At 53.8% G+C, this 27,830-nt stretch overlaps 8 protein-coding genes and 1 pseudogene across 9 annotated transcripts, besides 1 other annotated feature; 5 read left to right on the plus strand and 4 right to left on the minus strand.

The window, feature by feature from the left end:
* Window positions 1-377: 377 nt before the first annotated feature.
* NCS54_01168900 (BRCT domain-containing protein) lies at window positions 378-3,996 on the plus strand (the record flags this gene model as incomplete). The annotated part of the gene is made up of 3 exons (XM_053156956.1): window positions 378-476; window positions 564-755; window positions 811-3,996. The coding sequence occupies 3 exons, from the start codon at window positions 378-380 to the stop codon at window positions 3,994-3,996; spliced, it is 3,477 nt and encodes a 1,158-aa protein (XP_053012931.1).
* Window positions 3,997-6,925: 2,929 nt separating this feature from the next.
* Window positions 6,926-7,770, plus strand: NCS54_01169000 (Hypothetical protein; the record flags this gene model as incomplete). Its single annotated transcript, XM_053156957.1, has 4 exons — window positions 6,926-6,950; window positions 7,002-7,135; window positions 7,184-7,471; window positions 7,564-7,770. 4 exons carry the CDS (start codon window positions 6,926-6,928, stop codon window positions 7,768-7,770), a joined length of 654 nt encoding a protein of 217 aa, XP_053012932.1.
* A 2,279-nt stretch (window positions 7,771-10,049) lies between these two features.
* On the plus strand, window positions 10,050-11,365 carry NCS54_01169100 (PAP2-3 domain-containing protein; the record flags this gene model as incomplete). Its single annotated transcript, XM_053156958.1, has 2 exons — window positions 10,050-10,941; window positions 11,001-11,365. 2 exons carry the CDS (start codon window positions 10,050-10,052, stop codon window positions 11,363-11,365), a joined length of 1,257 nt encoding a protein of 418 aa, XP_053012933.1.
* A 1,228-nt stretch (window positions 11,366-12,593) lies between these two features.
* Window positions 12,594-15,248, plus strand: NCS54_01169200 (annotated as a pseudogene). Its single transcript has 4 exons — window positions 12,594-12,764; window positions 12,821-14,204; window positions 14,268-14,849; window positions 14,908-15,248.
* Window positions 12,594-15,248: a sequence feature.
* A 340-nt stretch (window positions 15,249-15,588) lies between these two features.
* Window positions 15,589-16,395, minus strand: NCS54_01169300 (Mso1-Sec1-bdg domain-containing protein; the record flags this gene model as incomplete). The annotated part of the gene is made up of 1 exon (XM_053156959.1): window positions 15,589-16,395. One exon carries the CDS (start codon window positions 16,393-16,395, stop codon window positions 15,589-15,591), a length of 807 nt encoding a protein of 268 aa, XP_053012934.1.
* Window positions 16,396-17,058: 663 nt separating this feature from the next.
* Window positions 17,059-18,089, minus strand: NCS54_01169400 (Protein MAK16; the record flags this gene model as incomplete). Its single annotated transcript, XM_053156960.1, has 2 exons — window positions 17,059-17,950; window positions 18,028-18,089. 2 exons carry the CDS (start codon window positions 18,087-18,089, stop codon window positions 17,059-17,061), a joined length of 954 nt encoding a protein of 317 aa, XP_053012935.1.
* A 682-nt stretch (window positions 18,090-18,771) lies between these two features.
* On the plus strand, window positions 18,772-19,250 carry NCS54_01169500 (Hypothetical protein; the record flags this gene model as incomplete). Its single annotated transcript, XM_053156961.1, has 2 exons — window positions 18,772-19,027; window positions 19,117-19,250. 2 exons carry the CDS (start codon window positions 18,772-18,774, stop codon window positions 19,248-19,250), a joined length of 390 nt encoding a protein of 129 aa, XP_053012936.1.
* A 520-nt stretch (window positions 19,251-19,770) lies between these two features.
* On the minus strand, window positions 19,771-22,320 carry NCS54_01169600 (Aminodeoxychorismate synthase; the record flags this gene model as incomplete). Its single annotated transcript, XM_053156962.1, has 1 exon — window positions 19,771-22,320. The coding sequence occupies one exon, from the start codon at window positions 22,318-22,320 to the stop codon at window positions 19,771-19,773; it is 2,550 nt and encodes an 849-aa protein (XP_053012937.1).
* Window positions 22,321-22,994: 674 nt separating this feature from the next.
* On the minus strand, window positions 22,995-27,319 carry NCS54_01169700 (Hypothetical protein; the record flags this gene model as incomplete). The annotated part of the gene is made up of 2 exons (XM_053156963.1): window positions 22,995-27,100; window positions 27,154-27,319. 2 exons carry the CDS (start codon window positions 27,317-27,319, stop codon window positions 22,995-22,997), a joined length of 4,272 nt encoding a protein of 1,423 aa, XP_053012938.1.
* Window positions 27,320-27,830: the final 511 nt, after the last annotated feature.

Below are 27,830 nucleotides of genomic sequence, written 5' to 3' on the forward strand. Positions count from 1 at the left end.
CACCCGACGACCTTGGCGCTTACGGGGATACTGTTGTAAGCACAAAAGCAATACCAGTTGCAGGCCATATTCAACGGAATTAATCTTTCAAGATTCTGAGACAAGTTACAGAGACAAAGAAGAGAATCACCAGGCGAGCAGCTTGCATGCCAGTAGCAAGCTGAAGGCGGCTGGGCCAAAGAGCGATCTTGTAAGTGGAGTCACGTGACCCCGCGTCACCGGCGCGATGACCTGACGCTTGCGGTTCCTTCTTTGTTCGTCCTCGGCGCAATTGGATTAATCAATTTAGCCGGCGCGCACTTCTTCCTTTCAACTATTCGCGAGAGCCGTTCCATCGTCAAATTGATTATCGCTCAAATGATTCCCTCCTCACAACAATGACACACTCCGAGATGCTCGCTCATGCAGGCAGCAACGAGTCGCAGGACAGCCAGGCCATCCTCGAGGCCTACAGGGCGGAATTTGGCGTGGGAGCGGTACGTAGCCAGTGCAGCACCACCACCCTTACACTGGGGTTCGCGACTAGTGCGGCAGGCCACTAACACTTGTACCCTCGAATACAGCTCAGCAGCCCGCCCTCAAAGGTTTCTTTTTCAAGGACTCGAATGACGACAATCAAGGAGATTCCATCGCCAACAAATGAAGTCGTGGTACCATCGTCCGATACGCCGGTCGCTACAATTGCATGTCCAGAGGTCCATGCTCCCCGCGACGCGTTACCAACAGAGGCGCGTTCAGAAGGATCCACTGTCGAGGTTTGTGATCCGTCGCACTGGGAATTGACCAGGGTGGCACTGACACTCGCAAAAGCAAGGTGAATGTCCCGAACCAAGCGACTTAAATGGCGATGAAGAGGACTCGGAGAATCGCGTCGACCTGACAAGCAACGAGAGCCTCGATTCACAGCGACCATGCGACCTTAGTCACCACATCGGCAACGAAAAACTCCACACGCGACATGACAGCGCGCAACCGCAATCAGTGCAACGCGATGCACCTGGACCTTTGATTCAGAGCGTCAAGCCACCCACCAGCGCTGCAGCTGCCGCGCTGTTGTGCAAGATGAACTTTTCTCAGCAGACCCCGACACAGGTCAACGACGGCCGCGACTACAGTGAATACTGCGACGTTGTGCCCTCGAGCCCGGTTAATAATGATACGCAATCTGGATCTCACGAGCCAGAGACTCTTCAGGATGACGACACTGGAGCAGTCAACTTTGCCTTGAGCGAACTCAACCGACCTTCGTCCCAAGTCTCCGAAGATGCTGGTTTTGAGAATACGAGAGGCGACTGGAGGCACCCTGACCAGACATCGCAGCTGAACGCGGGCCAAACCCCATGCCGACCTCATGGTAATGCCTTCGAGACTCCAGCCGTCCCCAAGAACCCGTTTGGTGCGAGGCCGAGTATAACTGCGCCTCTGGCCGGAAGCCAACTGTTTGGCCAGACGCAGTTCTCATCAGCCATCAAAAGGATCAGCCCGACATCCTCGCGCCCTTCGCCGAACCTGTTCAACTCGATATCCCCCAACATTATAGAGACATCGCCGTTGAAGAACCGAGCCAATGTTTCTTCCCCGACCGATATTCGTACCTCGAGTCCGCAACGCCTGCACGATATACCCGAAACATCATTACAAGATGAAGATGCGGATCCAAGAGGGGCAGAGACGCCTCTCAATAGTCGATCGACAGGCGGCGATATGATCCCCGAGTCTCCCCCATCTTCGGATCCTACACCACGAGCGCAACCCAGGTCCTCAGGCAACACCGAGCCAATGACGCACTACGAACCGATGAAAAAGTCACAGGAGAGGAAGTCAAGTGAAGGGGCTGCAGTCTCGTCTCCTCTGGACTCTGATAGTGACCCTGACGATGCGATTCGACGAATGGAACGGAAGAAGAAGATTGAGCGGAAACGAGCCAAAGCTGCCGAGGAGATGGGGCGAGTGAGCTTCATACCTATGGCCAAACGCGAATCGGCAGAGCAGCCATCAAGGAAGAGGAGAAGGGTATCAACTGCCGTGTCCGTCCCGGCCCATGAGCAGCCCCAGGAAAAAACAGACGACGCCAAGGCACAAGAATTGCCTACTCTTGTCGACGACTCACAAAAGGGAGTTGTTGCATCGAACGAGACGGCACCTGGGGCCTCAACCAAGGCGACTCCTGGAAACAGTGCCCCTGAAAAGGAGCAAGTTGATGGGGATGGGGATCTAGCCATGGTGGATACACAGAAGGTTACGGAGGAGGAGGATATGATACCTGCTACCAGTCCCGCACCTTCTCTTCCGCCTTCTCTCCCGCCAACTGAGGCGTCTCTTCCACCGACCGCACCGCCCGAGGACCCGCTACCTTCTGAGCCCGAGTTGCCCAAACTCATTGTCGATGATGAGGACGGTCCAGGGACAGCACGTGGAGACTCGGAGCCGTCGTCTTTGCCACCACAGCGAAGGAGAAATATGAGGACATATGGCCGCTCACTAAGGCAAAGCCGCAAGACCCCATTTGTGAGCTCTTCAAATTCGGACGCCTTGGTCGCAGAGACGGCACCAAAACCCATGTCTTTGTCGTCACCCCCACGGAAGCCTGAGTCTATGGCAACTATTGAGCACGGAGATGACCATGGACTGGTGGCACGGAAAGGGACACCCGACGAGGGTGAAGCGAAGAAAGGGCCGCGGTCTAAGAGGGCGCCTCGAAGCGTTTACGCAGATCTCCCACCACCAATGACCACACGCTCACGTCGAAGCGAGGCGAGTCCTGTGACCCCTGTGGCTAATCGCCCCATTGCCCAGATGCTGCCAACTTCCTCGAGCTTGAGCATTCTCTCGACGACACCACAACCGTCGGCCAAGACAACACCTGGAACTCAAGACTCGCCCAGCTCTAAGCGGGCAGAGTCGGTGAGCCTCCCATCACCAGCCGGCGGTCGAGGCTTGCGTAAGCGGGCGCCAAGGGCAGGAACCAAGTCAGAGTCACCTCCAGCAGCAACGAGAGCAACGAGGATGGCCAAGCGACTTCCGCGTCTTGACTCGGAGTCCACTGATGAGCTGCATCACTCACCGGCCGCAAGTGTCTTGGAAAGGAGCCTGATACACTCGAAATCTAGCAGATCTTTCAGGCAAAGCCTGGCTCCAGTACACCGAACTTGTAAGCTGTTCGAGGGCATGGTATTTGCCATCTCCTTTCAAAACCAAGTCAAGCAACAGGAGCGAACCAAGCTGGAAACAAAGATCACACAGGCGGGTGGAACAATCCTTGCTGAAGGATTCCAAGACATGTTTGAGCATTCGTCAATCATGAACACCACCAGCCTCGTGATCGATGAGGAAGACGCGTTGAAGCTCACCAAAGCAGGATGTGAGAGTGGATTCACAGCACTCATCGCAGACAGCCACTCGCGCAAGGCCAAGTACATGCAAGCTTTGGCGCTGGGGCTTCCCTGCCTGGCTCATCAGTGGATCACGGCCTGTCTGAACAAAGGGGCGATTGTGGACTGGGAGCCTTACATTCTTTGTGCAGGAGCATCCGCTGTACTGGGCAATGCGATCCGGTCGAGAACTCTGACGCCATACTCTGCGGTTGATGCAAAGCTCGCTGAAGTCATTGATCAGCGCCCGCGTCTTCTCGATGGACAACGGGTGCTCGTTGTGGTAGACTCGAAGAAGTCTCGCAACGATGCCAAAGAGCCGTACATATTCTTAGCGACGGTACTGGGTCCGTCTATCTCGCGTGTCTTTTCGACACAGCAGGCACGGGACGTGTTGCAGGAACACGAAAAGGCAGGGAACCCGTTTGACTGGCTATATATCGATAAGGGCACAGGGACAGTCGAGGCGGTTCTAGGGCCCACGGAAGTGACGGGTAACAAGAGGCGCAGAAAGTCGTCGCAAGTTCCACTGAGGGTTGGAAACATGCGAGTTCTGGATGACGAACTTGTGATTCAGAGCCTGATTCTTGGACGGATAGTGGAAGTGGACGAAATGTATAGTTGAGAGGTTGCCTCGGGGCGTTGAAAGGCCAATTGCTATTGTTACTGTTATTTGGGAAGTCGGGCCTGCGTATAGACTACATTGGATTGGCGTTGTAGGAAAAGGAGGGAGGCAAGAGCACTCCCTGGCGTTGAAGCAGTTGTTTTTGTTTCGTCAAGGTTGACAGGCTGTCTGTATACATTCTTTGGATTTCTGTCTCGGTAACAGGGTATACCTGAGATCGTCTCACGACATGTATAGCCATGTCCAGCCATGAGCATAGCAAGTCTTTAGTATTATATCTAAGATGCGAGAAATCACTTTTGCCATCCTCTTTTAAGATTGACGGTGACCGCTTCAGGACCCTAACCAACGGCGGGATCCAGGGACCGAAGGATTTCCTTTCTCAGACAATGACACGACAAGGGCAAAGCTCGAGTCACGACTAGACCAGCTTTAACAAGTAACCTACGTGAAATCTGGAGCAAAAGAGTCTGGGGAAGTCATCAGATCTTCCCCGCAATCTCGTTCCCCGGATGGATGCATGCCCCAGGTTTTGTTTGATGCATAGCTAGATTGGCAGGGTCTTGGGGGGTCAAAGACTCGGGCTGTTGAACAGTCATGGCGACTACAAATACTGCAGCTCGTCCTCTCTATTTCGTTCTTCAGCGGCAAGAGACTTGATTGATCAGAAACTACAGCTCATCCATCATGGCCGATGCTGAAAAGGTCAACGCCATGACTCGCCAATCCTGTGCTGAAGATGTCGGCGAGTCCAAAGAGGTCGCTGTCAACACCATTCCCGCCACCTTGAACAATATTGGCGGTGATAAGTATAAAAATTTGGACGACGGGCTCTATTCAAGATGGATATTGTCATCATACCCACGCTCATAGTCATGCATATCCTCAACTACCTCGACAGGAACAACATTGCGTCGGCAAAGCTAGCGGGCACAATGGAGAGGACTTGGATCTCAACGATACTGAGTACCAGAGCTGTGTGTCTATTCTATTCGTCGGCTACAGTAAGTCAAATTCAAGCTATAAACGTTCAGCCATTGACGTGTCTAGTCATCATGCAGATCCCCTCCAACATGATGCTCGGCAGACCCAAGCTCCCAGGCGTCTACATCCGTCTGGTCATGGCCGTCTGGGGCGCAGATAGCCATCAGCAGCTTTGCAGGCCTCGCCGTGGCGCGCTTCTTCATCGGCTTCGTCGAGGTCGTCTTCTTCCCTGGCTTGCTGTTCTACCTGTCCATCTTTTGGTGTCGGGGGTGAATCAGGGGATCTTGGCTCTTATTTACATGATCACGGCACTGGAGTCTCATTATTCGAACACTAACAACAGATGGTGCGGTTATTCACCAAAGTGAGTCGATTTGATCATTCAAGATATGTAACCGACCGCGTCTAGTGTGCAGTTCTACAACATGGCCAACGAACAGCTACAGAAAGAGTCCAGCAGGATAACATTCGCTTCCTTGCAAGCCAGACTTCTAGTCACACATTATCTTCGCAACCACTCCCGGATGCACGAAGCGTGGTCAACATTTAACATTGTCGTGAGGCAGGCTCAAGCCCTCAATATCCATCGACGTTCACCAAGGCCTCCAAGCGATTAGAGACTCGGTGAATATCGAAAACGGCTCTTCTAGGTTATTTATATCAACGACCACATTTTAAGCAACATACTTAAACATCCTTGTGCGATCCATGATGATGATATTGATCAGGAAGAATGCACATTGGCCAACGATGAGAACATGACTGTGTCCGAGTGCAAAGCTGCACCCGACGGCAAGTTCTGCTCTGCGGCTGCATTGATACACTACGCCCGTCTCTCACGCATCCTAGGGAGAATCCTTCGAGAGTTTCACAGACCAGCCTTCAAGAGCCAGACAATCTTGCCGCTGTCCGAAGCAGCAGCAGCCGAGTTTGACAGGTGCTTGAATGAATGGCAGAACTCCCTTCCAGTCTATCTCAACTATATGGTCCCTACACCATCCGCGCTATCAGTCATGACACAGCGGCAGATGTGCGCCCTGAAGTTGGCATTTGCTCACGCGAGCCTCTTGCTGCATCGCCCTTTTATTCTGTACTCGATGAAGACGACTCTCACAAAGGCGGCATCCTAGAGATACGGGCCAAGCGGTGCCACGATAAGTCCACCGCGGCGGCCAACATGGTCGTCTCGGAGTGCAAGTACCCCTACCAGCGGGGTCTTTTCACAAGAGCATTCTAGATGGTGAATTGTGTCCAGTTCGCCGCCATAGGCACGCTCTACATGTACTCCCACCTCTGGCTGGGCGCATCACACGTCCGTGAGGTGGCCGAGGAGGCAAGGTCACAGTTCCCCGTGGGCGTCGAGGGGGACTTGGTTGGGCAGCGTTATGTTGAGATGTTAGATGGGTTAAGCAGGACCACATCGAGCCCGGTTTAGCAGGGTTTTGATGTTAGTAATGCTATGGATTTTGATATGTCGAATGTGGACTTGACAGGGCCGTGGTCGAACTTGTTCTTTGATCCGGGTATGTTTGGGGACTTTGTTGGAAATGATGCAATGATGGGGTAGACAATGGCAACCTCGGATATTTTATTCGATAGATCAGCCTCTATTCATCCATGTTGAGTGATAAAGGGGCTGGGGCTCAACTTGAGATTGCCTAAAAGAGTAATCATGGTATTCTCCGAGAGGTTGCCCCCCTTAGTCGCTTGCTCTCTACCCCGGAGTGCGGAGAATTCAATACCCCACGATCAGGCGGCTCTGGATCACTTTGACATCCAAGATGGGAACTGATCAAGTGGTACAAGATGCGAAGATATAAGGTCATTTATTCAAGGAGGGAGCTTACAACGTTGTAAGATCTGAGACTACATTCATAATACAACAAAGTCCTACATTAGCAACAATCGAACGCCATCACTTCACTCACTAACAGTAACTACCACCATGGCGGCAACATTTCCTCACAATGGTCCTCTAAATCTCGATGCTGGTCTATAGAGACCTCACATTCAGAACCCAGAGACCAAAGATTTCAACGCCCCTATACTCTACGGCGACGGCGAGATTGAGGATGCTAGACTTCTCACTCCTTGCTCTCCCGACACCCCTATCGTGGAACTGAGACGGCGATACTGGCATGGCGGTATAATCTGGGTAAGTCTACGCCTAAACGATTGTGATGATACCAACATCCCTCGCCAGGTAAAGGGCCTCCTCGACCCCGACCTCGTCAACGACTTTCGCGCTGCATACCTCTCAATGACGAACGTCGGCACAGAAATACTAAAAATCGGCACCGATCCCCGCGACGGCATCTTCAATCCAGACACGGACTGGCGTGAGTTCACCCTCCCCGGTGCTCTCCGCATCGCAGCCGGCCTCCCAGACACGGGGCCATTCGTCGAGAACGCCATCCGATCACACCATTGGAGTCCATATCAAGAGTTTAAGGACGCTGTGGGGAGACGCATCGAACCATTTATTGGGAATGTACTGGAGTTTGAAGAGTCGTGGTGTTTACCTAGGTCGTTGCTGAGATGTGCTGTGCCGGGTGGTGAGATACGCCTGTGCACTATGATCAGATTTTCCTGAGGGCTGGGCCGCCTACGAGTGTCACGGCTTGGGTTCCCATCGGGGATGTTGAAGTCGAGGGCGGCGGACTTATCTATCTTGATCGCGCACATGACATTGGCGTCAAGTACGAGGACGACTTTTCCAAGATGAACGCCAGCTTGTCTGATGAGGAGAGGATGTCGGCGTTTAATAAGACCATGGAAAAGGGAGGATGACTTGATAAGAACGCATCAAGGTTTGGTAACAAATGGTCCCGGGCATGGCTTGTTGTAAGTAACCTCTCACTTGCTCTCTCTCAGCACTTCACTAACAAATCACAGGGCGCGCATACGAAGCCGGCGACGTAGTATTCCACACACCATACACGATCCACGCCGGCGCAAAGAACAGGTCTCCCGAGGGACGGGTGCGTGTCTCTACCGATCTGCGGTTCGTGGACAAGACCAAACCTTATGACGAGCGGTGGACGTTCGCTCCTTGCATACTCGGAGAATGATCCAAATGTGGCCCGGAAGACGGCACTGAGAAGACAGGCTCGAGTTGCAGATTAGAATATGCTTTGTGTAGCATAACAATAACTATATTTGACCTTGTATAAGCTTTCTTGGTGAGGGTGAAACGGGAATGCATGGCAACAGTAACATCAAGGAACAGTAACAACAAGTGAAACATGGGCATACCAAAGTTTATCGTTATAGCATGATTGCGGAGCTTTTACTCTCGCGTTTGACCTTTCCTCCGTTCCGCACGGCTTACAAAGCCCGAGCTGCCGCTCTCCTCTGCAAGCGGCGGCGCTTGGACAAAAGCCCTGCTCGGGTCTCGGGACCGCTAGCAACACGTCCCGCGCGGCAGTTTAGATAGCTCCGACAGCGATATGACGTCGATCACTTTCCTTACAAGCGCACGGTAGTATGTACCCTCCCCCCCTCAAGGTTGTAATCGGGGGGGACGGAGTGTTGTAGCGTGACAGCGCATCCCTTCGTCATGGTCCGCCAAGAGGCGGTGATGGTGATAACTCAGCTTATGGCATGCTCTCACAATCTGATTACCATAGTTGATGGTCTCGGCAATAAAAGAAAGGATGTGTAGTAAGACCGAGAGATCGTGGCAGGGCTGGTATGCAACGGGGTCGACGGTAATTACACTCAGGATATACGGGAGCCAAAACTGGAGCTTCATGATCTCTTCCTGCATCTCCATTAAAATCCACATGGCAAATTCCGTTTGATCGGCGTTTCTGTAGACGCCGAGCACGCGAAGACGGGGAGAACGACACATCTTAACTTTGTTTTTTTTTGCTCTGTTTTGTCAGGAACCATTTTGTGGGCTTTTCCAAGACCTGCCCGGAAGGCCCGGAGGTCGGGGGTCGGGGGGTACAAGAACGGCGTCTGATATGTTCCCGGGGTGGCATCAAGTCCGCGACCCCGCTGACCGAGGCAGCAGCAGCAGCTTTCTTGTCTGTGAATCGGCAACCGCGGAACTGATATAGCGGGTCACGATAATGAAAATCTTATGCATTGGGGGACCTTGTTAAGGAGCTGTCACAGGAGAAATGTCCCCCGCGTCTTCTCTCTGTGCATCGTCAGATGATGTGGTAGAGACAACACCATATCAGGTTCATGTCGACGTCACCATTCTTTTTTGGCTTTGGGGCCGAAACATGGCAAGATTTCCCATTACGGGCAGGGATAGTTACTCTCCTGTAGTACAGAATTCAAGTCTCAAACAAAACAAGCGGTCGAAGTTTTACTCTTCTTTATCCAGCCACCGCCAAAAAGTCCATGATGCCGTTCCGCCGCTTGCAGCCCAACGTCTAGGCGCCTGCAGCCACAACGCGAGAGCGCTGAAAGTGCACCTTCAGTGATCACGCCCCCTGTAACATGTCCTCTGATAGGGTACCGGAGCTAGACCACCCCACCCCGGCTTGTTCCCTAGCTCCATGCATGTTCCCTGCCTCGGACAGGGATAGTGCCGAGTGGTGTAAGTGGTCGTGTGCTTGACTTGTCTTGTACTGTAGATGCTCGGGCAGGTAACCCATCTCGAACCAAGTGCCAAGTGCCTCCAAAGGCCGAGACACCCGGACGAGACTGACTTGTCTCCTTCTCCCCCATTCATCTCTCTTCTTAATGATCCTCCGTGGGCGGCGAGAACTTGCTGACCCACTTGCCCTGGTTTCACCCCAGTCTCCATGGAAGGTCCCTTTCCCCCCCTCTACAGGTACAGCTCTTGATCCTCTGCTATCAAAACCCGCCGGCGGGCCAGCTTATTTCTTGTTTTGTCGTTGACTCCCATATCTGTAATAATTCTTCCATTCTATCTCTAATTATCTCTCTCTCTCTCTTGTTCCATTCCCTTTAGCGACATATCGGGTCTTGTCCAAGGTGTTAAGGTCTTGAATCGAACCCTCCCTCATCGTGACCACATCGTATAAGCCTCCCATCATCGATCCCAACTTCGACGCTCTTCCATAACCGTACCAATACCCCCGGCCGTCATGGGAGTCGGTTCGTTCCTCGAGCCACTCATAGTGGTAACCCTCCTCTTCGGGGGCGCCTACTTCAACCGCAACAAGGACTACAGGTTCAGACTCACAAAGTCGAGCTGGCCCAAGGACGCCGGTCGCAAGCGCTCCGATGACTTTCAGAAGAGAGACTCGACCGATAGCCTCATGAGCGGCTGGAGCGGTTCGCGCTCTCCCAGCATCGACCCCGACGAGCAGCCTACGCTTCGCCGCCGCAAGTTCCAAGTCTTTGGCTTCAAGCGCATCGTGTCGACACCGAATACACTCGTCTTTGAGGACCGTCTGCTGAGCCGTGTCCTGAAAAAGTTTCCCTTCCTAGCTGAGGCCTGGTACTGGTTCCTCATCTACTTTGTGTACCAAGTCGGTCGCGCTATCACAGCCTTGACACTCGTCGAGGGTACCGTCAATGTTGCCCGAAAGCACGCCCTACAGCTCATCCACCTCGAGCAAAGTCTACACATATTCTGGGAGGTGGATATCCAGAAGTGGTTCCTCGCGCGCCCTGCTATCCTCCACTGGATCAACCGCATCTACTCTTTCATCCATATCCCCGGCACCATCTTCTTCCTGGTTATGCTCTACTACTTCACCACCACTCGCAAGCGCCGTGTCAGTGCCCGCGCCGACAATGTTGCAGCTGGTCCTGCTCTCTATGAGGCTCGTCGACGTACTATGGCCATGTGCAACCTTATTGCCTTTATCATCTTCACCAGCTGGCCTTGTATGCCTCCTCGTCTGCTGAGCGATCCTGACTACAAGGGGCCTGATGCTGCTGAGGCCAAGAGCTTTGGTTTCGTGGATTCGGTTCATAGTGGCACTGGTGAGAGTAGTGTATGGACCACTAACAAATTCTGCAACCAATATGGTAAGTCACGACCCCGGATTTATGCCAGTAATCTAGAGTGAATTGCTAACAGTACTCAGCTGCTATGCCCTCACTACATTTCGGTTACTCCCTCCTCATCGGCCTCACCATTGCCACCATCCCCATTACTGGCCTGCGCCCCAACTCGTGGAAGAGAATCGCCATTGTCTTTATGGGCATGTCATATCCCGCCCTGATTCTGACCGCCATCGTTGCGACCGCCAACCACTTCATCCTCGATGCTGTAGCTGGCGCTATTGTCTGCGGAATCGCCTGGAACTGCAACGGCTTCCTGCTCAACTTTTGCATCCTTGAGGATTATTTCCTTTGGCATCTTCGAATCCACAAGCCCGTCAACTACACCGACCCTGAAACGGCTGTTGAGTCAGAGTTTCAAGCCGGTCTATTGGCTCAGGATGTTTGAGCATTCAAGAATCAAAAGAACGAGCTCATGCCCTGTTTTCTAAAGAAAAGGCTCTCCATTGATTTTCACGGTTCAGCGAGCTGTGCATATTTGATTCTGTTTCACATCGGGCTCTGGCACGAGTCCTGTTTTACTACGCACGGAGTTCAATAAACGCAAGGACGCCTCGGGAACGGCGAATAAGGCCTTGCTCGGCGACAACGGCGTATCAATATTCGGAGTCTGTCGATAATTCCTGCAACGCCGTAGATGGGTGATAGACGAGCTCACGGCGAACATGTTTACATACCACACGACTTATTGAATATAGCTAGTATCCTAGTTTACACGAAATAATAATAGCCCCATAAGGGGACAAGTTCACTTCTTGATTCTAGTTTCTAGTGACGTCTGGACGAAATGTGGAGTTGTCAGCTTTTACCGTCGATCGATCATGGGTAAATAGCCTATTGACAGCCTGACAGGGCTGACAGGAAACGGCTGACAAGGGCCATTGGAACTACCCAACAACTAGGGCGACGCAAAGGAAATAGTTCATGCAAGATAGACTTTCAACTATGGGACTACCATCTGTATTGGGTACTTTTCAGATATCAGGTTCCCAATCTGCAAAACTTTGTTTGAAAGTTCTCAGTATTCTTGGCCTGGTCTAGGAACCGGATGAACAACCCTAGTTCCTCGTTAAAAGAGCCCAATCTAGATAGACCACTTGGTAAGCATAAGCAGCTCAGTCGCGTTGACGTGGAAGCATACGTATCCCCATACGTGGTCGATGAAGCCATTCACGCCTCTTCCACACGCCGCGTGACGACGCTCGCTTCCCCAATGTCTCTCCCCACCAATGACCGCAGCAGCGGTACATGAGCTCCCTCCACCAGGCTAAAGACCGCCTCGCTGTCAGCCACATGACCCCTGCTAGCCTCCAGGCGCCCGAGTACCTGTCTCCCCACTGTAGAGCGCTGTGCCACAGCGTGCGCTCCAGGTATTCTCCTAACAGACAAGCCCCGCCATACGTTCCCGCGTGGCGGGGCACGTCGTCATCCGTCATCTATTTTGGAAGGAGCAAGTTCCCGTCGCTCATGCCTTGGGTCCATTCGCTTCGCTCACATGCCACCCCAAGCCTTGTCGTCACTTTTCAACCTTGTATTTTACTTCACAGGTGGCCTTCACTTTGAAGGTTCATCTTGAATTATTTCCTCTCGCCTCTACATTCAGCTGAGAGAAGAGCACAAGCATCATGTCGCAGCAGGACTCAAAGGCGGCTGATGCCCCGCCACCGCGATCTGCGTCACCGTCCAATAGCTTCTATGCCTTGAGCGATGACGAAGAGGGCGAATACAATACCATCACGCATGCTGAGACTGGCAGGGGCGTGAAGCTGCTATTCTCCAAGAGCAAGGTATGAGGCCCTGCGATGAGCTATTGCAGCACCGGAACAAAGGCTGACCACGACAGGTTTACGTGCATCCGACTCCATCGGCAAAGGATAACATCCCCGGCTACATCGCTCTTCTTCAACAGCGAGGCCATCACCGCGACGAGCGCCCCTCCTCATCTTCCTCCTACGAAACGAATTCCATCGCCTCGTCCGACCTGCTCCTCGCCTGGGTCCCCGAGTCCTCTCTCGGCGATTCGGCCAGCATCTACGTCAAGGTCGATCTGTGCGACGGCAACTCGCCCCCGAAGCAGTCGTACCTTGTGCCTCCTCCTCCGACCGTCACAAGCCACGTCGGGTCCGTTGGCGGATATGCCTTTGCGATTCCCGTGAGCGCCATCTACTCGCTTCTCGTTCGGCCTCCGAGCCTTGGTTGGTGGTATGGTTCCGTCATCATCAACTCCCGCGCGGGCGACAGCTTTCCTGCCTTGTTCTTTCACGACAATGAGTGCCAGAGCACCATCCTGCAAAAGAAGAAGCTCGCTCGAGATACTTTCGACCCCTTTGGCGAAAATGGTCAGATGTTCTGGGGTGGCGATGAGGTTGTCCGGTGGTTACGTCGCTACGTCAAGATTGAGCGCTCTGGTGCTGAACCCAACATCTACTTGATTGAGCCTTCAAAGGAGGATAGTGAAGCCTTTGGTTCCAAACTCACTTCGAGCGCCACGCAAATCGGTCGCCAGGATAGCTTTGGGATGCAGCACCGTGGTCCTGGAGGGCCATCAAACCGAGACGCACAAATGGATCCGTTCGTCAAGTTTGTGAAAGAGACTGGCTGGAACATTATGGAGAAGTTTAGTAAAGTCACCACGTTCACGCGAAGGGCAGCCCAAGATTTCGTCGACAACCCGAACCTGCCGCCACAGGTCAGGCGGCTGCTCAAGAACCCTGAAGTTCAGACCCTCCAGGATGAGTTTGACAGCGCTAGAATCTACTTGGCTCGCTGGGCTATGGGAATTCAGGAACAGAGTGACCGCGACCGAAGACAGAGGATATGGTCCGCTCATGATGTGATGGAGCTCGAGGATACGGATGTTGGAGAATTTGAGCTGCTAGAGGGCGCGAGCAGCTTATCGCTTGAGGAACGCCGGAAAACAGTCACCATGAAGGAGTGGAACACCTTCTTCGACCCTCAGACAGGTCGACTGTCCATTACGATCGACGAGGTAAAGGAGCGCGTCTTCCATGGTGGCCTGGATGCCGAGGATGGCGTTCGAAAGGAAGCCTGGCTCTTCTTGCTGGGAGTTTATGAGTGGTACAGCACCTCGGATGAGAGGAAGGCTCAGATCGCCTCTCTCCGAGATCAGTACTATAAGCTCAAGCTCTCATGGTGGGAGAGGCTTGACGGCGATGGAGGCGAAGGAGAGACGGGCGAGTGGTGGCGCGAGCAAAAGGGGCGGATTGGTAAGTTGCTCCCCATCTCTCAACCCTTCTCCCCTAGTGATTATACTTACATTTTATCCACAGAGAAGGATGTTCACCGAACAGACCGCAATGTGCCCATCTTTATGGGCGAGGATATTCCTCATCCTGATCCCTCGTCGCCTTTTGCCGAAGTCGGCACCAATGTCCATCTCGAGCAGATGAAGGAGATGCTACTCACTTATAATGAGTACAACAAGGATCTCGGATACGTCCAGGGTATGTCGGATCTTCTGGCGCCCATCTACGCCGTGATCCAGGACGATGCTGTTGCCTTTTGGGGCTTCCAAAAGTTCATGGAGCGTATGGAGCGCAACTTTCTACGAGACCAGTCTGGTATGCGCAGTCAACTCTTGACGCTGGATCAGCTCGTCCAGTTCATGGATCCAACGCTCTGGAACCACTTGCAGAGCGCCGACAGCACCAACTTTTTTTTCTTCTTCCGCATGATCCTGGTCTGGTACAAGCGCGAGTTTGTTTGGCTTGATGTGCTGCGGCTGTGGGAAGGCTTGTGGACGGATTACTTGAGCGCCAACTTCCATCTGTTTGTGGCGCTGGCCATCTTGGAGAGGCACCGAGATGTCATTATGGAGCACCTGAAGCACTTTGACGAGGTGCTCAAGTACGGTATGTCACTTTCCCCTTTCTTACTTGTTGTGTGTCAAAAGCTGACGTCTTTCTTTAGTCAACGAACTCTCCAACACAATCGACCTTGAGTCGACTCTTATCCGCGCCGAGGCCTTGTTCAAGAGGTTTCAGAGACTTGTTGAGGCGATTGACAAGAAGGGCAACTTCCCTGCACCCCGTGTCATTCAACAGAGTTCATCGACCTCTTCGACTACGGCAAACTCTGGGCCATCAACAGATGCCAAGTCGCCCGGTAAAGGCAAGGCCCCCGAACCCGCATCGCCTGCAGCACAACAAAAGGTCATTACCCCTGAGCTGCGCAAGCTACTAAGCAAGAACGTAGAGGTACTCCCTAGGAAGACGGTGGCGCAGAAGGGAGATGGGATGCCGGCAAAATAAGGGGCCGGTCAGAAATGAATGAGTCTTGTTGAGGTTTTGACTGTATTTTAACAACGGCGTTGGGTCTGTACTTTTTTTTGATTCCGTCGCATGGAGTTGAGGATATAGTTGTTGATAGGGCTGCCTTTATTGCCCTCTACTACTTGGGATATGAATACGAATAGCCTTTTGCCCTCATTTGATATCAACGTAGAATCACTTGAAAGACAAACTCCATTATTACCAGGCTTGACGCCATTCTATGCTGTGAGAAGGAAAAAAAACACCGACGCACATCTCGAGTATCCAACTGGATAACGCAGATGCGTCCCCTCGCTCCTCTCCTTGCTTAGATGACCCTTCATCTGTACCCTCTCGGTCCGCTTGGTAATCCTCCTCTCCTCAACCCTCCAGACCTTCCACCTCCAAAGTCATTCCCACCATCCGACCACGGCGCATTCGCTCCTGTGTACGCTGCTCCTCCACCTCCACCTCCACCACTTCCCCCTTGATCATACATTCCACCCGGCGCAAATCGATCCTCATAGTTTCCACCTCCACCTCCTCCTCCAGCAGGAGGCTGGAACGGTCCTTGATTCCCTGTCTGCGAAGAAGGACTCGTCGTCCTCGACCCTCCCCAAAGCCTCTGCTTCAACCTCTCCTGCGCGGATCCACCCCCACCAGCACCCGCAGGCGGCACGCTCGCAGCCTCTGGTCTCCCTCCGGTCTGATAGCTAGCACCCCTCTGACCCGGCAGCGGCCTGCGCTGTATATCCCCCCCTCCAGGTTGAAGCACAGCAGGTGTTCTTCCCCCTCCAGCTCTCAAACTCTGCGGCGCCTGCTGCTGTTGCTGCGCGGGCCCGTTATCCCACAGGCTGCTCAACCCGCCGGCGGGCTGCGGCGCGGGACCCAGGCCTCCGTACCTCGCGCCTGCGCCCGGGTTGTTGACGAGCATGGGCTGCGGCGGCTGCTGCTGGGGAGCCTTGGGATCCGGGGGAAGCCAGGCGGGGAGGGGGCGGCCTTTTTCGGCGTAGTAGCCGCGGAGGACGCGGCAGACGTGGGTGTCGTCTTCGGTGTCGCCGTCTGCGTCGCCTGAGAGGAGGTTCTGGCGGAGGGACGAGATCTGGGACGACGTCTTTTGGACGAGGTTGGAGTACCAGGAGGCCATTGCTGTGGTCTATTGGTGTCAACCGTATGTGGTATGTTCGTTTCGGTCTCGTGAGTGTTCGGTTCGGAGTAAGCCAAGGGGCCAATGGTCTTGATGCCCAGCGGCTAGATTGGGTCGCCGTTGGGCTTATGGATCGAATATGACGGTATCTCTCTGGCGCAGTGTGTTGAATCTGCAGCCAGCTGCTGTTATTGCAAGTGTAGAAGCCAAGAGACGGGATTGTGAATGGTTGAAAGTGACTGCGCTTGGAGGTTTAAAGAGGGGAGAAGAGATGAATGGAGGGACGGTGAACCGGTGACGTTTACAGGGGAGCTGGGTGGGTGGGCTGGGTTTTATAGCTGCCTGAGCTAAAACACACTGCGGCGCAAGTGACACCCCTGTCGGTGTAGGGTAGGACTGATAGTCCTGGACATACAACATCAGCCTCAATAGGACTTCACATCGCAGTTCCTAGAATAATGATCAAATGGCAATCTGTCTGGTATTCGAATGCTGGCCTGATCCAATTACCCCAGCTCAGCAGTTTTAAAAAAAGCATGTATATCCCACGAGGAGAACAACAAAGTAAAAAAAAAAAAAGTATTCCTTCCTCGTCCCCTTTTTTTCTTTTAGAAAACGCAAACTCCTCAAACGCCGAGGCTTCACTTTTCAGATGACACTCAATCACCACGCCAGCTCGTTGGTAAGGGTGAGCTTCTCCTTCTCCTCCTGCTTGGGCCGCTTGTTCTTCATCTTGATGGCCCGTCCGCGCTTTCGCTTGTTGCCGGCCTTCTCTGTCTCGGACTCTTCGCTGTCGTCGTCATCATCCTCCTCCTCCTCCTCGTCATCGTCGTCGCTGCCGAGCCAGTCCTCGAGGTCGGCGAGCTCCTCCTCACTCTCATCGAGGTCCGACACGTACTCGACCTGGTTCTCGAGGTTGTCCTCCTCCTCCTCTTCGCTGCTCCACTCAGCCTCCTCACCATTCTCGGTGAGACCCTTGTCCAAATCCTTGTCACGCTGACCCTCGCCATCACGCTCCATGGCGTTGAGAACCTTCTTCCAAATGTCCTCGCTGACGTTGAGAGGCTGATCACCATAAGCACCCTGTCGTAGACGCTCAACCAGCTCGCGCTCAATGGTGCGCTCCAGCTTGGCAGCCGCCTCGGCCTTGCGCTCTCGGGCCTGTTCACGGTGCTTGACCTTGGGTGCCAACTTGGGCACGAGCTTCTCACCCAGGCGCTCCTCCTCGGCGGCGATGCGTCGCATGCGGATCTGCACCTGCGTCAAGCGGGTGAGACGCTGCTTGCACTTGTGGATAAGAAACTTGGGCCAGTAGATGAGGCGCTGGTCGATCTGCTCGAGGGCCTTGTTGTAGTTGTTGGACAGCTTGATGCGCTCCCACATCTTGGACGGCAGGTGCGCACGCTCAATCGTCTTCATGTAGAGGTACAGGGTCTGCTTGGTTGGGTGCTGGCGCACCGTGGCGTAGCGCGAGTTTGCGAGCGGGCATGACTGGCGGTTGCAGAGGCCGGTGACGTTGTGCTCGTTGCGGCAGAAGTTTTGCTTCTTTTCGGTTCTGTAGATGGTCAGCATTGGTCGCGCTTTCACCCTTGATATATAGGAGAGCCTCAATGGGAGGCCAGGTGTCCATACTTTAGCTTGAAGGAGCAGAACTGCTGGTTGATGATCTGCCAGATAATCTCGTCGGAGGCCATTGTGGCGATGCGTTTGCAGGTCCTCACGACCCGAGGACTTTCCGACTAAAGGTATTTGCAGCACAGACGTGCAATCCGGTCTCGTACCCGTGAAGGAGTCGATATCTCGAGCTGTCGTTCTCTGTCAAATGAGACGAGAAGATGTAGTAGAGGAGACAAAAGATTGGACAGCGGGGCCTTGGTAGAAAAAAAAACCGACCTCAATCTTTTTTTTCTGGTCCTCGACGGGGAAAGGACCCACATGATCCAGCCGCGCGCCAATCCTGGACTTTGCTGACCAGGGGATGCATCTTCACCGCTTTCCCACTTGAGACGAGGCTTGGTTCCCCGGAAGATGGTTTCTCCGGCGCTGACGCACCCCAGCTGCCCACTGGCCGCGGCTCTGGTTTAGGTAGGTGCGTCACCTGGCGCGTGCCGAGTACGTACCTGTCGACTTGACAGCTGCTCTGCGATAGCATCACCCATCCTTGGAATCTGCCTTGTCCAGCCGCGCAAACTCACCCTCCGCCAACGTCGCTCTCTCGTGTTGCGTGCGGATACCCTCTCAATCCCAGGTTAAACAAACCTCTCCTCACCTCTCGCTCCGACTGTTCCTCCTCCTCTTTCCCCGCGGGGAAGTTCCATTCCCATCGCCGACATCGCCGAAACCACACTCAACAACCCCCCTCCAAACTCGCCCAAGATGCCGACCGCCGGCCTCAAGACCATCATCGCTCTCTCCTTCGTCCTAGCCGTCGGATTCCTCCTCGTCATCCTCTCCTGCGCCCTCTGGAAGGTCTACTACCCTCTTTTCGTCGTCGCCACCTATGTCATCGCTCCCATCCCCAACTGGATCTGCGGTCACTGCGCCAACCCGGACGACTTTGTCGAGAGCTCCGGCGCCGCTGTTCAAGATCTCGGACGCTTCTTTACAGGTTTCTTTGTAGTCATGGGAATTGGTATGTCGAGATGTCCCTTTGTCAGCTGAGATTGCTGCGCCTGTCAGCAGTCGAGGAATGCATGTTTTGTGATTGCTAACCTCACCCAGCCCTACCCGTTGTCCTCGCGCACTCTGGCCTCATCGAGATTCAGGCCATGATCATGTCCGTAGTCGGAGGTCTACTCATCTACGGCACCATCATCAGCTTCGGCATGTTCTTCCACGAGGAGCAAGACTTTTAGATGCGCAAACCGCGCGAGAACATCATTTGACGCCCCCAATTTCAAAGCCTGGGGAAAGCAAGCGTGGGAGGACAAAGAGGAGGATAATCGCCTGTACATGGCGTGTACGATCAAAGGAAGAGAGAGAAAGGGGAAGATGACCTTGACTTTTTTGGCATTCAGCGGGTTCTTGCAACGTGACGGTGTCAAGAATATCCATGATTGACGGGTGAAATTTCTGGGTCTCAGGGTGATGACAAACAGGGGCGGTGGTTTTTTTTAGTTTATGGTCAATGGTAGACGTTCTTGGTACCATGATATATATGTCTCTTTTTTTTCTTTTGCTGTTCCGGTTGCTATTCCCATATCCCCGTTGCTTGCGTCGTCTCTTTGTCTAATGCTGTTGAAAATCCGAATCCCTAAAAAAACTCCGTGGATGTGTACGTTGAGGTATCATGTCCAAGTCAATGCCAATATCAAAAGCCCTCCTCCCCTTGAATCAGGGGTAAATCCCAAATAGCCACCTTATCCAACTGATAATCTAGGCCGCGTCTCGGAACACACCGAGAGGACCAGCGAGCTTGGTAAACATCTCGTCCCTCTCTCCTTCAGGCGTGCTGAGGATCGTCACCGCACCACCAGCTCCAATCCTCCAAACCTCTCTTGGTTCCGTCTCACCCTCTTCAGGGGGAGCTTCCTCGTCGTCCCAGCGAAACATGGTGCGGATGGTCACACTCCAGTCGCCAGCGCCCGTGATGTCCATGTATCCAACAACGCCCGAGTATAAGCTTCGCTCCTGGCGACCTTCAATCACCTGCAGAATCTCGCAGCTGCGCTTCTTGGGCGCTCCCGTCATGCTTCCAGGGGGGAGAGCCGCAGCCAACGCATCAAGACCCGTATAGGGGGAGTGATGAGTCAAGCTGCCTCGTCGAGAGCCGTCTGTCTTGTGGCCTTGACGAGGAAGTTGGCCGTTGACAACCGTAATCATCTGGAACACGGTCGCATACTCCTCCACCTTCATCAGGTCAGGGACGGTGACGTTGCCAACACCGCAGACGCCGTGTAGATCGTGTCGGACGAGATCGACAATCATGAGGTTCTCGGCCACCTCCTTGGGCACGTGAAGGATCTTCTCAGCCTGCGCCAGCGTTGAGACGGCCTCTGACTTGCGGACGGTACCCTTCATGGGTCGCATGGAGCACAACCCGTTGCTATCGTGCCGGAGGAAGCGTTCAGGGGAGCAGCTCAGCATGGTTGCGCCGCCGAGACGGATGAAAGAGCCGAAAGGGGCTGGTTGTCGATTCCGTAACGTCTGGTAGATTTTCCAGGGGCTTCCCTCTTCGTATCCTCCCCCATTCACATGTCGCACTCTCGGTCTCGCCATGGTCGTCTGCGAAGTGAGACAAAGCTCATAAGAATCCCCTGCCGCGATAAAGTCTTGACAAACCCGGACCTGCTCTTCATATCTGTCGCGCTGCGGCGTGGTGATCTTGAGTCTGTCGTGCCTTGCCTGGGCAGAGCTGCCGTTGACGTGTCCGTTGACGCCGTTGCGAGAATTTGATGTCGAGTTCCCCCAAACCCCTGAACTCTTGATCTTGTTTGTCGTAATTTCAAGCCATGTATCGTCCGAACCTCGCGTCTTCAAGTGCTGGATATAAGCAACACCAGCTCGATGATCCAAGACAATGCTCTTCGTTACCCACGCCAAGCAGATATCCGGTCTCTTGTGTCCCCTATCTCCCGACACCAACTTCTTCTCCAGCCCATACAATCCCATCTCATAAGTGATAAAACCCATGAACCCACCCTTGAACGCTGAGCTAGACTTTCCAGAGTTAGGAGGATGGCTCCTCGCCTCCCAAAAGTCCGAGATGATCTCCCAGACATTGACGGCGCCGTCCTCAAGGTCGATTCTTTCGATCTGGTCTTCGCTGCCAGCTGTTCCGGGAAGTCGAACCATGACGTGGTTGTCGGATACGCTGTACTCGAGTCGCAGCGCTGTTTCCACCTCGAGGGCCACGATGCTACTCACGGCGAGAGCATCTCCATTCTTGTAGCTTGATGAGTCTAGGATAACAGACTCGCCCCTTGCTAGGCCAAGCATCTCGACGATCTCAGGCACACCAACACCCTGTGGTAGAGGCAACACACGATGTGTATACTCGCAGTCTCTCCCATAATCCCTTAGCGAAGTCGTTCCAGACCTTGACCACCAGCCCTCCCTTGACCTTTCCCTGTGCGCAGCCACAGATTCGAGATGATTTGGCGGTGACAAGGTTTGAATCTCCAATAGTGGCCCTTGAGTCCGTCGTCCATGGACCCTGTTCCACTGCAGCGCCGCATGGAACCAGTTGACAAGCACGCCCTTGGCAGCATTCTCAGTGCACACCGACTCGGGATGATACTGCAGACCCCAGATGGGCTTAGTGACGTGTCTCACGGCCTCGAGAATGCGCTCCTTTCGACCATCCTCGCGAGTCTCCATCGTCCACGCAAGGGGAACGAGCTGCGGCGCCGACGTCGAAGGCTTCCATCGGTCCTCGTGCTTCCACTCTGCGTCATCCTGTCCAATGTCTGCACACAGACTGTGATACAGCGTCGCCTTGAAGGACGGAACACCCTGGAAGATGTCCCCCGAGACGTCATCGCGATGCTCAATCTCCCTCACCATGCCGTGCAGACCCCTCTTCAACCGACGAACGGCACCACCATGAGCTGCAACAAGACTCTGAAATCCAAGACAGATGCCCAGCACCGGCACCTGCAACTCCTCAGGCAACTTCCACAGCAAGTTAAAAGCCCCGACGTCATCCGGGTTAAGCGGCGAACCCGGACCAGGCCCACAAACAACAGCGTCAAACTGAGCGAGGTTATCGACGAACTCAGCCTCCGTCCACCTGGTAGGCGTCGCCTCCTCATGGTCCCCCGTTTTTTCAACAATCGATAGATCAATCCTCACGACAAAGATCTCGGCGCCGAGGATGGTCCTCAGCAGGGAGACGATGTTGTTGGTGAATGAGTCGTAGGCGTCGATGAAGAGGATTCGCTTCGGGGCCTTGGCCGAAGCGGCCTCGGAGTCACCCGTGGCCATGTTGTTTCAGTAGGAATGATGATAGGAACCAAATATGAAAGACGGTAACCAAGAAAAAGAGACAAGTAGTTCACCGAAACTCAACCCGCCGTGAAAAAAGATGATGACCCTGATAAGCCTTCCGGCGTCGGCAACCAAACTTTTGCCGCCACAAGCCGGCGCTGACTCGGCATCAACAGAAGAGAATGACCGTTGAATCCCGTTAAACTCCTGGTAGGCGCAGTACGGGGAGACTTGTCCTATCAGGTGATCGGATTTAAAAAATAGTCGAGTTAGTGCAAAAGGGAACTGATTCTGGTGCTCAATTAATCTCTCTGGGCGTGCAAAATTGCGCTATCAAGGCTAAAAATTGTGGCGACGATGCGAGAACTTCAAGAACGTTGCAGTGCAGATCTTGGAGTGACGCTACTGCAGGGTATCACATATTGTCTCAGCGATCAATAACAAAATACCAAAAACACCAGAATAAACAAAAGACATGGATATACTTAGGTGCCGAGTAATATTGATTGTCCGCTACATGGTCTTTTCCCCCGCTGATATGTATCTACTCCACCCAATGGTATGCGCTTCCCATCGCTCGCTCTATTAAAGGCACATTCGTCCCCAGCAAAAACTCCAGTCTCGCTCGCTTGAATTCTCATTGATAGATAACCCAAGTATACATACTCTCTCTACTTTCGATCTCTTATCTTGAGCACGCACGGCTGTCTCGAGTGCCAGATCCGTCTCTCCTTGACTCCTAGCGCCGCGTCCATCATGGTCTGAGTGTCAGACCGAGGTCGTGTTGGTGACTTGAGGGCCTCTGGCTCTGCCCAGACCTGTACTTCTTCAACTGAAGCCGAGATCTCAAACTCGCCTCGGCAGAGCACCGTCATGCCCAATGATACTTCAGCGCTTTGATGGCCCTCCAGCATGGGCATCGGGTGCTGCAAGGTACCATTCCACGCAATCTTGCGTGTAAACTCTAGGGCAACATTGGCTGGCCTGTGACACAGCGCCGGCAAGATCCTGACAAGAGGATAGATGGGCTGAGACGTCCGATTGGTGACGTGCACCTTGAGCAGCATAAACTCATCCACATATGCAGCGTCCTTCTCAGCAGCCTCTCCATTGGCGTCCTCGACCGAGATCTGAATATCAACCTCGTCCACCTTGATCGCCTCAATCATCCGCGTCGTCAATCGGATGTTTCTCAGGTCGATCGTGCCGCTCCTCTTAGGTAGCGACAGCGTCTTCCACGTCGCCCTGAGACATCCTAGGATTCTCTCCCTATACCAAAAGGCTTCGCGGTTCGCTCGTTCCATCTCGGGAGAGATCTTGCTGGCGCTCACCACAAACTGTCGGTTTCGGGAGGGGTTAAGTGTTGGTATTGTTGCATGAGGATCTTCCAGGTAGACCCTCTTGACCGGAAGAATGACACGGCTAGTGTTTCCAGGAAGAATGTCCTCTTCCATAGAAACTCCATCATCACTCTCCAAATGGATCGCCATCTGGCTCGGCCAAGCGTTGCGCAGATCCACAGACAACAGACAGTACTCATCAGCCTTGGCCGCGACCGAACTGCCCAGACGATCCCAGAATGGCTGCGGAATCTCGCCGTGCACCGGCAGAGCATCGATGCGAGAAAGCTCAACACTGGCGTTGACAGTGACCGTCAGATCCAATGAAACCTGCCGTGTGTAGAACTGCTCAGTGATCTCATTCTGAGGGCATCCGAGATGAGTATAATCGACCTGGATCGTCGCCCACGTCAACCCTGGCTTGCCAAGAATCTCAAACTCAAACGTCGCCTCTCCACCAGGCGCAATGTTGCGACCCTTCTGGTTCTTGGGAAGTCGCAGCGCCTGCCTCTTCATTAGTGCCAGCTCATATTCGTACAGCTCAGCCGTTGTCGCATCTCGGTTGTTGATGGCTGCTTGAAGCTGCTCCTGTGTAGAGTCCTTGAAGGAGAAGAGCATAAAGTCCACAGGCGTTTCGGAAAGGTTCTGCAACGTTACTTTAAAGACCTGTCTCTCGCCTTCTAGGATCATGAGCGAAGACTGTGCCAGAGTCGTCGACTTGATCACAACCAGTGGCTGCGCCTGGATTGCTGTGAGGCTCAGTGATTCCGTCTCAAGCTTGGGAGCGAAAGGCTGGACTGTCGTCACTGCTTCCTCAAGTGCCCCCAAGCCCCTGGCCTTGACCTTGGCATCCTGCTTGGGAGTCCACGGCATGGAAAATGTGGGAAAGCGTCTCTCGCGGCAGCCTCGGACCTTGATCAAAGCTCCTGTGATGGTGACAGTACCCGCCTCCTTGGCGCGTCCTCTCAACCGTATTACCTGAGTGCGATAAGGCCCGACAATCGTTGCCTCGGGAACTGCCTCAAACGCTGCACCCTCTGAAGCAAGCTGGATGTTTTCAACATCCACCTCGATATCATATGGGTTCTGAAGGGTAATCTTGAATGTGGCATATTCATCAGCCACAAGCGTCTGATTCACCATCTCATCGGGCTTCTTGAGGAATGGATTGTAGATGAAGGGATCCACATCCTGGGATGCTCGACTGGCAGTGGCTCCAGGGAGAATATTCTTCTCGTGGGGTATGGGTGTTTTGCTGTTTGGTGAAGGCTCAAGCTTGATGTTTCGGACAAAGAACTCATCCCAGTATTCCGCTGCCAGGTCCGAATAACCTAACCGCTGAACAAGGTTCGATGTCCTCGAGATGTTGGTGGCTAATCGAACTTGTTCGTCTCGATGCAGCATTGGTGATGCATCTTCTCTTCGAGGTCCAGGAGCCACCCCTGAGCCAGCCGTTCGTAGGAGATCGCTCGAGAACCGTAAAACACCATCAAAGTCCGGCAGCGCTTCCGAAAAGTTGATGCACGCCCTCAGAATGTTGAGTTTCACATCGGGAAAGCCAAAGAATCTCGCCGCAGACTGACCGCGTATCCTGGCAATCACTGCCTCATCCGAGTCATCAGCGCCCTTTTCAGCACCAGGTTTCCCCGCCATGTCATAGCCTATGATGCCATAGGATCTGCACAATAGACCCAACAGCGCATCGATTCCTTGTTCAACATCGCCCTCTCCAAGATCTAGAGCCATGACGCCACCTCCAGACCCTCCTCCCGAAGCCAACGAGACCAGTCCAGCAGCAGGATGAATGCCCATATCCGCAGCTCCTCGCGTTCGTGCCTCCACGAGACCCCCAATGAGGACAGAGACGAGCTCTCTTATCACCATTGCTTTCTTGCGGTGAAGCCCAAGGGGTCCCAGAACCGTTGCTATGCCACTCAGTATTGACGCTCTGTCCACTGTAGTGAGAAGTTCTGAAGCCCCGGAGGGGAACGCCTTGAAGAGAATCGTCACAATCTGCTGCCTCGTGGGTGTTGACAGGTATCGCGGTGATGGAACCGGTGGTTGGTCGGGATTCTTCCCAGTGACAATCATCTCGAGCGACTTATCATTCAAGAATCCATCGCTCAAATGAAGGGCCGACTGAATCTTGGCGAACCGAATGTAGGTCTCTGATAGGGGTAAGGGTGGGAGGTTGTCTGACGATATCCTCGTGTACAGCGCAATGATACGATCGAGGAGCTCCGTCATTACTGACTGAAGATGCTTGAGATGTTTAGGCTGCTCAGGGTCAGTGGGTGTCGTATCTGGCACCTGCTTGTTGGATGGTTTTTCCGTCCATTGGTAGCACACACTGGGCACCACGAATTCCAGCTTCTGCCAACCGAGGAGGAACAGGTTCACCAAGAGGAGCTCGAGTGCCTTGCCGTGCCAGACGTGGTCATTCAGAGATCGCGCAGTCGTGGCGGCTTCGATGAGCTCCTTGATAGAGTCGGTCCACCGCCCAGCTTGGAGATACATCGAGCCCACAATGACAGCAGCCCGACCTTTGCCCTTGAGCCTCCATCTGTCATTCACACCCCCAGAACCGAACCCTTGAACCGATACCCTGTCCCGACTTGTGTCTCGAGTGCTATCGGCAGTGTCTGGTCGGGTAATCGGCTCTGGTGTTGAACTCGTGCTCACTGTAGTGCTCTCGATACCATCTGACGTAATCGGAGGATTCGAAAGACCGCTCCTCGCTATCGTCGACGTCAATCCTGGTGTCGAACTGCTCGAGTGAAGCCCACTACGACCGGTCACCGGCATGGACATTCGCGATTGGGCCCTATCCATGATACCACCCGCTGAATTAGAGCGAGCGGCATGACGGGGTGCATACTGCGTATTCCTCCTAGACAAGCCGTTGATGCCCCCTTCACCACCCCACGATCCGCCATTAGTGTGTCTCGTAGGATTATGCCCCGGGGATTCGATGTTGGTCATGGCCTCGAAGGACTTGGCGAGTGTTGTCATCTCGGCGAGGAGGAGCGACGAGATGTCGCACATGACCGTCTTCATCGTTGTCCTCTTGCAATCTTCCTCTGGAGGGATAGCCACGAGACCCTCAGGTATCGGAATATCCGAATCTTTTGGTGCCACATAGTCGAACACCAAGACCTGGTGCACCAGGGCCTTGGGGTAGTTGTCGCGCAGGTCCTCGAGCTCCTGGTATAGTGTCCTGATATTCTTCTCAGCCGTCGACGGGCCCGTGCCGTTTGCCGAATGTCGCTTGTTAAACGTCCCTTGATCCAGCTCCGTTCCATCAGCCAGAGCTATCACGGCAAGGGGTTCCCGGTATAGGTCAAAAGGCGAGAGGGCGAGATGCGAGGGCGGAGGAACGTGGGTGACGAGGTCGTATATCATGGCGCCGTCCGGGTACGCCAGGGGCGAGAACATGTCTGCGCAATGTCAGCGCCTGAATCATCCAACTGGGATGCATCCCATCACTTACTCCTATTCGGCCGCCCATCGGCGCTGATGTCGCGGAGGTGGACGACATGTTCGTTGTGCAGGCGCGCGACAAAGGATGCGAAGCGGTCCGCCTTGATGTGTCCCAACGGCAGGAGAAGCGCCTTGACCCTCGCGGGGGCGACGGGGAGCAAAGGATCCAAGCTCATGCTAGCATCCGGTGTTTGCTCAACATGTCCGCCAGCTCGACGTGCTGTGGTGTTTGCTCGTTCAGAGACGTCTTCCCCGCGGGCGGCGTCTTTCGGATATCAAGCTGCAAGAGGATGCGTTGTATCTATCGTCGCATGCTGTTTTTGGGGCCGCTTCGTCAGGCAATCGGGCTCGAGGTTGTAGAGTAGAGGTTGGATATTTGCTTGTCGGTCGCCGTTCTCAAGCTTCGGTATCGTACACCTGTCGCATGCGGCTAGGAGCTGTGCTGTATACCCTGACATGGGTGGTCGGACAGCGCCGTTGGTGGTGGAGACGCTGGAGACGGAGCCAACTTTTTGCGAGCCGAGCTGAGCTATGAAGCCAGCAATGTTACGCTGGGAGGCTCAGGGGATTTGATCACTGGCATGACAAAGGAAGTGCCGGATTTCAATTTCAATTGAAAGATTCATTGTTGCTTGGCTAAAGTAATTCAAGGGTATCTTGGAGGTCGGATAACTGGTGCGATCCCTT

This window comes from Fusarium falciforme, chromosome 9, assembly GCF_026873545.1.
Source record: "Fusarium falciforme chromosome 9, complete sequence".
Lineage (NCBI taxonomy): Eukaryota > Fungi > Ascomycota > Sordariomycetes > Hypocreales > Nectriaceae > Fusarium > Fusarium falciforme.